The 9,569-nt window shown below is 36.5% G+C and overlaps 1 protein-coding gene across 1 annotated transcript; it reads right to left on the reverse strand.

Annotated features, from left to right (window-relative positions):
- Positions 1–1,650: 1,650 nt before the first annotated feature.
- Positions 1,651–5,888, reverse strand: LOC135224429 (gamma-butyrobetaine dioxygenase-like). Its single transcript, XM_064263416.1, has 9 exons — positions 5,665–5,888; positions 5,125–5,242; positions 4,773–4,972; positions 4,413–4,544; positions 4,093–4,286; positions 3,666–3,771; positions 3,308–3,522; positions 2,897–3,057; positions 1,651–2,742 (listed from the first exon to the last, which is right to left on the reverse strand). The coding sequence occupies exons 1-9, from the start codon at positions 5,734–5,736 to the stop codon at positions 2,582–2,584; spliced, it is 1,359 nt and encodes a 452-aa protein (XP_064119486.1). The 5' UTR covers positions 5,737–5,888; the 3' UTR covers positions 1,651–2,581.
- Positions 5,889–9,569: the final 3,681 nt, after the last annotated feature.

The raw sequence follows: 9,569 nt of genomic DNA on the forward strand, positions 1-9,569 counted from the left end.
CAGTTTGACAATTCCTCTTTAATCTTCTTAAGTGTTGGTTGGAGGAAGATTTTATCTATGATATCTGAATCCCAGGCGCTATTTGCGATGTTCATTACCTTTTTTTCTTTAACCAAAGCTGACTCTATTATCTGGCTTTTGTATCGACATTTGCTGCTGTAGATTATACATGAAAATTTCCAGGCGAAGGAATTTCGAGAGCCATTTATGAAATCGGGGAGTAAAACGGTGAATTGGTTTAGATTTGATTTGGAAAAGAAGTGATATTAGAGGTATATATTTTCCGGAAGACGTAATCTGATAAATATGAAGATGCCTTGCAGTAAGCAGACGCGATTTTCTTCTTTTTTACCCTCACGGCCAGATCTTTATGGATAATTCTCGAGATACCGACGAGAACTCAAGAAATTTTAGTCCCAAGAACTACGTCATCTCGCACATTCTTATCAGTCAGCTATTTCGTCGCTCTAGTGGTTGTTTGGTATTTACGGTAGAAGAATTTTGAAAAAGGACCATGAAACAAAGGAACAAATGCCGATAAGGTTTAAAGAGCAAAAGATACCTACAACAAATTAAGAAGTCAGTGGCTTTATCTTCACATTTTATATGCATTTATATATAAGTTTTTAAGTGTCTGTTTGGCAATCATGATAGATTTAGGAAAAGGATCATGAAACGAAGGAACAAATACCGGTAAGGTTAAAGAACAAAAGTTAAACACAACATTTTATATGTATTAACCGGTCAATAAACAGGAACAATATGATGAATAAAATTAGAAACAGATTTATGCTGGAATCAGTGTGCATTACAAACTGGTAATATATTATTGGCATCCTCACTTTTTTTAAAGGGTTTAAGACATTTATTGCTACTTTTGCCTTGAATAAATAAGGCAGCGATATAAAGGTGATTAAAGTCGACAGAGAATATAGCTTTGTTTAGAGCAGGGATAACCCTCGAAGCCTAAAGTACCGAACGAAGAAATGAGATCTAGATTTTATCGTCATCTTAGCCAATGAAAACAATCACCTTGCATTTACACACAAACCCGTTTTGACGAAAACAGAAAAAGATAAGAATAATTGAAGGAAGGTTTTCAAGCTCAAATAAAGGCTAATAAGCCGCTGTGCTGTCAAGTAATATCCTCCGAGACCTAACACACGCAGTTAATTGGCAAAAGTACTATTTCTTCGAGCGGAAAAAGAAAGACTTTGAAAAACGCCAAGGAAAAACTGTAATAACACAGTGAACACTAAAAATATCCGCGAAAAAAGCTACAGTAACACTAATAGAAGAAATTGAGCAGAAAAAGAAAGGCTTTAACAAATATAACACAGGTAAAAAGCGTACTAAAAAATAAAGCGTAGAGAAAAGATAAAGAAAAATATCCTATAAATGTTATCGACATCAAAGAATGTGGTAAAAGTTTCGGTTTGTCGTGTCATTGATTTTTTTCCCTTGTGTGTGGAAGAGTGTATGTATCTATGTATGTATACCAGAGTGTATTTGTACGTTCTATGTCTATTTTATTACCATTCACTTCTCACCCGATTCTAGAATAATAAAGAATTCCGTTTTAAGGCATGAAAATAGAAAATTTCGCCGCTTTCCATCCTGTGTAAATAATGAGTCAGGATACAGAAAGACTTTATTTCATATCTTTTTATTATTATTATTCGTCGAATATTACAAAAATAATGTATGCAAAAATATTGTTTTATACAAAATTCGTTTGTGAACATCACAATAAATAAAAAAAAGGTGAATATGACCATGATGCATAATGATATTTACAAATGAAACTCATAATGCTATATAAAGACAAATGATAAGGTAACCACTGAAACAGAGATGAAAGCATATGAATATGAATGAGTCTGACTTATCCATAGTTCCAAGTCGTCAGAGCAACTAGATAACAGAATAATTGTGAGTATCCCATTAGAAAAGACAAATTAGCCTTATATATGCATTTAAAATGTTAGACATCTCTAAAGAAATCATCAAAAATCCCTTGAATAATATTCTACTAACCCTTAAACTGGATAACAGGAAAATTGTCAGTATACCATTAAAAAGAACAAATGAACCTGATATATGCATTTAAAATATTAGAAATATTTTTAAGGAATCATAAAAAATCCCTTAAATAATATTCTACGAACCCTTAATGATAATCCAGAGTAATTGGGTAAAAGAAAAATTGCCAGTATAGAATTAAAAAAAAGACAAATTAGCCTAATGTATGCATATAAAATATTATGCATCGTTAAGGAAATCATAACAAATCCCTTGGATAATATTCTACTAACCCTTAATGATAATTCAGAGTAACTGGATAACAGGAAAATTGTCAGTATATCATTAAACCGAACAAATTAGCCTAATATATGCATTTAAAATATTACATATCTTTAAATCAATCATCAGAATCCTTTGAATAGTATTCTATCAGCCCTTCATCATAATATTTCTTATTTTTCTCCTTAAATAGTGCATTTCTGATTCTATTTCAAAACGCATCTTTGAACATCAATATGAATAATTCAGCTACGAAGAAGAGGTAAAGACTTAGGCCTCAGACAGTCCGGAGTAGGCCTAGTTTCTCTTGGATTCTCCTCCGGCGGCATCGAGCCTCATCCCAGTCGAGGTAAGAAGACTCGATGTGCCGGTCGCTGAAGGCTTCGTAGCCTTCACGGCCGTGAAGGCACCGCACGTTGTCCAGAGTCATCAGGTCGCCTGGAAGACAGAGGAAAAGAGGGTTCATTTCTACTTAGTGCATCTTGTATCAGTTACGTTCAGATCAAAGGTGCAACAGGTGATTAACTTGTTACAGTGAAGCACGAAGTTAATTTTCCAGAGGATCACTGCAAATGCAAGCTACTAGACTTACCTGAGTCCATCTTGAAGGTGGAGGAGTTGGCGTAAAGGATGTCGTTGAAGAGCTTCATGGCCTCGTAGAATTTCTTGACCTTATTCGATGGCAGGTCGAGGTAGGAGTCCCGGATGGCGTTGTTGACAGCAATCCGAGTGACTTCTTGGTTGCCGTTAAGTCTGCAATGCCAATTTTAATTTCAGTGCCTTCGATAACTTTTGAGGAAATTAACATGTTTTATTAACCTCTGTAGTTTAGTAATTATGTTGGTCTACTCGGTTGCATTATACAATCCTAAAATACCGCAAAGTATTATATAAGAACATACGAAACTGATATTTATGACCAAACAGTTTTATGCCTATAAAAAAAGTATTTTTAACTTTAAAAGCTTTACAAGTTTTACAAAGACTATAGATTGGGACTCACGTGATGATGGGGAACTTGGAGATCTTGTAGAACTCGTCCATCTCCCAGGAGAAGTTGGCGTGCCCTTTGTCCCAGAAGTAGGAGTCGGTGGTGGTCAGGATCTGGAAGGCCTCCGGGTGTTCCCTCCTGAGGAGCTCGGCGCCAAAGAGCCCATCTGCAACGACGCTCTCACCTCCGGTGCCGACGTGCTGCTTCAAGCAGTGGATAAAGATGATCTGTGGAAGGCGGATGATAGAGTCAGTAATGACAACAGATTATAAATTATTATATATTTATTATTGATATTAAGAAGCGACACAGAAATATTCTTGTGGTCATTTAAAAAAAAAACCTAGGCTCAAGATGCCCCAATCCATACCCCGGGCATTTGCTCGTACTGAGGAAGGTCATTGTGCATCCCTAATTTGGCATTGGTGAAAGCGACGTTGTTGGTGTTTGGTCTGTTGATCACTGGAGAATGGGGCCTGTGGAGGGGGGAAGGGTACTCTTACAATCACATTACGGTGTTATAAACATTCAGGTATCATGAATAAGTCATATAGTATCAACAGCTGATATCATTACAAAATAATAACTGGCAACATAGTCGTACTAGCAAGCATTCACGCACAGCTACCTATGAAAGGAGATACCTTAATATTTGCTTCTAATGTGTTGTATAAGACAATGACAAGATAATAACCATATGACACTATATTTATAAATTAATCAACGAACGATTCACACTCGATAATATTTTAGTAATCCAGTGAATATAATCCAGTTAATAATTGGGTACTACTCACCCATAATGGGACTGTTTGACAAATGCGATGTGTTCGATCATCTCGGGTCCTGCGACGTCTCTATCTGGCACATTCTTGAGCATCGCTGATCCTTGAGTCTCAATAGTTAGGAGCCATTCCAGGAGCACCTTATCGTCCCTCTTCATGGCCTCGTAATCGAACTCTCGCAGCTTGTGGTTGGAGCCCCAGGGTTCCTGAGGGAGGGAGATGCATAAATATATACATACAGACATGCATATGTATATAGAGGATTTTTCATTTTACCTAGATTTTTTTATATTCAGGATGTACTGACACGAGCATAGAGGAATCCTCCTTACCCTTGGCAGAGCATAAATTTTCCTCCTGAGGGCTCTGGCTGTTGGCGTGAATGCCCTGGCATGGAGCCATTCTGCTGGGTACTCGGACACGTGCCCGTCACTCCACTTGATGTTCAGTACCTCATCATTACTCTGAAAATAAACAGGAATTGTAAATATGCTAATATTTTTTCATCCTATTTACATAATCCTACATTCACTAGATGTTTATGAGAAGGTAACAACTCTCATCTACATAAAGATCAATATGTTCACTATCTACTGTATTCATAATTGTTTAACTATGGGAAATGACTTCTCCTATCTATCCAGTGATGATTACATTGGGATTTTATCTCCTTAAGTAACTTCTTTTCCTACCTGTATATCCAAAGCTTGGACGTCAACGTCGAGGTCAGTCAGGAGGTATTTCCTGCCCAGAGCATCGTTGCTGTAGCAGTCAGGGCACCGACAGTTGTCCCTCAGCCACACGTAGGGCATCGGGCTCTCGCTGCCATCACCGAATTTGACGGTCACTGAATCTTTGCTCACTTGGGTAGAGGAGATTGGGACGCCTGGAACTGGAACAATAGGGAACTTTTAAATAGTCATTCTCTCTCTCTCTCTCTCGCTCTCTCTCCTCTCTCTCTCTCTCTCTCTCTCTCTCATTACCAGTATAATGGATCTGATTATATACATGATATTCAAACTAGTATGAGGACTTGATATTTACCTGGGAATTCAACTGCTTCCTTCTCCTTCACCTGATGCTGTTGCCAGGCTTTGGATGCGAGACTCAGAGATCTGGTGGTCTTGCAGTTGATGCAGTTCTTGGTACAGATCTGCCTCACCTGGAATAACAGGTTACTAAATTAATATCGCACCTATATAAAATCGATGTATTTAGAACATGAGTGAATAAGATAGTTGTAAATTGTTCATAGCAACAGCAACACCAAATATAATAATAATAATAATAATTAGGAAGGAGACCTTCTCTTAGGGCAGTTGCATTGAATACTATAGCTGTTTCAACGGCATTTAATTAATATAGAATCTTCTCAATTCTTCTTATTATCTTTTTCTCGTCAGCATGTAGCTAGTGTATTAGGTTTCTTAAGGACAGGTAAAAATTTTATTTGTCTTAGGTTTATTCCTCTAACGTGTCGACAGCGCGCAGGCAGTCATCTATGAGAGTATACAAATGGTGATAGAATGATACATCAAAGATGTGATATTCGGGCAAAAGAAAAACTCAAATTAATAAACAAACCTGCTGGGTGGCAACATTCCTGAAAGCTGCCACGCCCCCGAGGAGAACTCGAGCTGTGGGACGATATGCCATTTCTCTTTCAGAACCTTCAGTAGAAATGACTTTCGCAATGAGTGCTTGTTTAGTTAGTCTTCTTTGGTTTGTTGCTTTGGGAGCAGAATAACGGAGGAGGCGACTGTCTATCTTTCTCGTTGTAGATCTTTCACTGACACTGTCACGAAGCTTTGTGCCTCACTGAATCGCCAGTCGGTTCTTTTATATGCGCCGATCCAAAGGTGGACTTGGACCTCCTCTTGTCAGTTGCTACGTCTGATAAGGATTCTTATCAATGGACAGTTCATAGAGTGCTGCCTCACTCACGCCTCGATTTATTGGAAGAGGTTAAAGGATTCGTGCGTAACGCGAATCACGAGACACAAAAATCTAAATTAATTTCACGAGTATGTGCTTCCATAGTAAATTCTGCTACAACGAATTTAACATAGAATATCATTAGAGAGGAATATTAAGTAACATGACTTTCCAAAATATACATAATTTGAATATGCTGACTATATGAGTATTTATTTAGGGAAATCTGTTTTTTTGCATAACAATATTTTGAGAATATTGTTACTATGTTTAGTGTAGAATACGCCTGTGTACCTTGTGGTTTTTTTAGGTTAATAAAGGCATTATCCCTGGCTACCTTTCGGATCGATTTCAGGTACGTTCCTGGTGGGACGAAGTTGTTGTGTATGTGTATGTTTATAAAATACATTTACACGCATACGCAAGTATTTTTAAGAATTACTGGGGGGGTTTTTCAATCTTAACGGGATGAATAAGGTTGAAACCATATTAATTTATTAATACTTTTTTTCGTTAAGCAAATGGATTTATATTCTAATCTTTCTTTCCTCATCCATAATAAACGAACTTTAGTTAAATTGGATAAGCTTTCCACTCGCACCAAGTACCAAAAAAAACAGTTATTTTTCCGACACTCCTTGAAAACAAGGAGCGCCCTTTAAAAAGATTAGTAAATGTACTTTGCAAAACCGCGTTTTTCTGGCTTCCTCGAGAGAAAACAAAAGGCTCAGATGTTTCTCCTCCTTCATGTTGGCAAGTACTATTAGTATCTGTTTCTCACTGTGAAAATGTAGTGTCTGGTCAGTTGCAGGTTCCGGCAAAATCTATTAAGGGAGTTAATGGGACAACTTATCATTGCCTCTTGTCAGGGCTTGAGTTCTGAGTTTCGGGCCTCTCTCTCTCTCTCTCTCTGGGCCCCGTTCAGCTGTCTGTGATGTATTTGCTTTCTCTGCTGGATTTGAAGAGAGGATTAATTAAAAGTGGCTTCAGATAAAAAAGTTAAAAAAAAATTCTAACTGATATACGCTGGTACACCGCCGGATTATACAGTAGAACCTACCTGCAAACAATTTAGAGATCTAATTTATTCAGATTAATGAAAAGGGGCTTCAGATATAAAAAGAAAAAATACTTTTTTAAAAATCTTATATACGTCAATTGGTAACGCACCGAATTATGCAGTACATAGTACCTATCAGAAAACAGTTTAGAGAACTAATTTATTCAGATTTAAATCAGTGATATTCAAATACTGATTTAAGACTGGGTCTTTAAATATTCCCAAAATGACGTGAATCTTAGCTTCACAATTTATAAAGGAGTTTGTTAAGGTTCTGGGTACACTCATATTTACATAGCATAGGAAAGCTCTCTCTCTCTCTCTCTCTCTCTCTCTCTCTCTCTCTCTCTCTCTCTCTCTCTCTCTCTGTTTGCATGTATTCCTTTTGAAAGCGAATAATCAAATTAATAACATTGCAACTGATTCCCCAATGCTACTGTGGCAAGGACCCTGAGAATATTTTAGTCAAGATAATTCGTGCTAAAGGAAAGAAAACGCTAAAAAAACATGTTTTTCTATAATCATTATGTAAATCCATTCATATTCTATCAATGCTTATCCATCTTTTATCTATGAGCGTGTTTGAAATAACTTATAACAACTGGTTTAAACTGACATTTTATATCTTTTGATAAAATAAACAACCTCCTTGACACAGTTTGCATAGGCAACATTCTTTCCTGAGAACTGTGGACTGTAACTGGGTTAAAACTATGGAGTGTAATGGAGTTAAAGCTATGGAGTGTGATGGGGTTAAAGCTATAGAGTGTAATGGGGTTAAAGCTATGAAGAGTAATGGGTAATGGGGTTAAAGCTATTTTCGTGAGGTTCTCTATTACATTACCAAGTCTTCCCTTTACCAGACTTTAACAGGGTTATATAACTCTATTGAATGGTATCCATAAAATTAAACACGAACGGAATTTGCTACCTTCACAATGAGATTATCTCCAAAACTGCCAATAACTAGAAACTGTAACACACCTTCATCCCCGTGGCCTAATTATTCAGGGTGTCAACAAAAAAATGAGGGTGGACTTATCTTTCTGCACTGCAATAAAAATGATTGATAAACTGACATCTGAAGATAACGCTTTTCAGATTGCGTAAAATGTCTGTCCACCAGAGGTGGAATGTATATTCATCATAGTAATGAACAAGAAGAAAAAAGAACCTATTGCTTTCCCAGAACCGAGTCATCTTCGTCAGTGATGCCAACCCCTCTAACCCTACGCCCCCTACAGGAGACGAGAAATTACCCTACATGAGTGTAAATGACCCAACATTCTGAGGCTATGATAATAAATATGTATATATACAATATCATGAATACTAATAAGCCTGTTGATCTAAACCTACCTTGTTACAATTACCCTACACTTGAAAATATTGCCCCGCTGTCTCAAGATTTTGCTCACATTACCCTTAGGCGAAAGGCAATTACCCTACAGTTGGCAACACTGATCTTCGTGTTGACACATGAGGAGGAAAATCACTCAGTAATTGTTATCTCCTCTTCAGTTCCACGTGGACGTGGTTGCAATTGACAAAACTAGAGTTCAGCAGTGTGTTGTGGTTACTTGCAGGTTTAATATCAGTTCAGTTTATATTATGGCCTCATTCCAGCTTTTTTTAATAGGACGGAGGTACAATACTCCTCATTTTGGGTTCTCGTAATTCACGTTGATCCCATTCATTTTTTTTAACAAATTGTAAAGTTAAAATATGTACTCTCCGATGCAAGTATGTTTCTCTTAAGTCTGTCTTTCTCTGTGATGAATGAGTCTCTTGTTGATTAATTTATCCAACTTCCATGACAGAAACCTTACAGCAATTTTTTTTATTTTTTTTTTTTTTGTGCAAATGTTTGCCATACAATTTCACGTCAGTTAACAATTTTACCCAACTTCCATGATATAAACCCTACAGTATGGTTTTCTTGTATTTATTTAGTTATTTCTTTATTTATTTATTTAGTTAAATTTTTTATTTTTTTTGTGATTGGTCGATTTTTTTTTTTTGCAAATGCTAGCCGTACAATTTCACGTCAGTCCACATACAATTACGTCTTGCTATTCTTGCATTTTTTCAATAAAATGTCTTGGAATTTGTTTCACTTAATTTATTGAATATTTTGCTGTTGACATGATATAGGGTTTATATCATGGAAGTTGGGTAAAATTGTTAACTGACGTGAAATTGTATGGCAAACATTTGCAAAAAAAAAAAAAAAAAAAAAAAATATTACTGTAATTTTTCTCTTCATACTATACTAAATGCTGAGGTAAGAGAAACAAGGTAAGTGATATCAAAGAGTTGTGGGAATAATGTAAGAGGACAAAAGCAAAACCATATAATGTTAAAACCAAAACTTTATAAAGGTAAATATTTAAGCAGCAAAAGGCTTCAGCAACACCTTATATAACATCATTAATAATCTCCCGGTAAGTCATTCGCAAAGTTGGCTTGGGTCATACTTCATGTAGTTTGCTTC

The sequence above is a fragment of the Macrobrachium nipponense genome, chromosome 12 (assembly GCF_015104395.2).
Source record: "Macrobrachium nipponense isolate FS-2020 chromosome 12, ASM1510439v2, whole genome shotgun sequence".
Taxonomy (NCBI): Eukaryota; Metazoa; Arthropoda; class Malacostraca; order Decapoda; family Palaemonidae; genus Macrobrachium; species Macrobrachium nipponense.

What these genes read in the sequence shown, in the direction of transcription:
- LOC135224429 (XM_064263416.1), bottom strand. Translation starts at nt 5,736, where the DNA reads ATGGCATATCGTCCCACAGCTCGAGTTCTCCTCGGGGGCGTGGCAGCT. An exon ending in GTCAAACAGTCCCATTATGG is followed by an intron (nt 3,772 to 4,092) that starts GTGAGTAGTACC and finishes CCCCCTCCACAG; the next exon opens with GCCCCATTCTCCAGTGATCA. An exon ending in CACCTTCAAGATGGACTCAG is followed by an intron (nt 2,743 to 2,896) that starts GTAAGTCTAGTA and finishes TCTGTCTTCCAG; the next exon opens with GCGACCTGATGACTCTGGAC.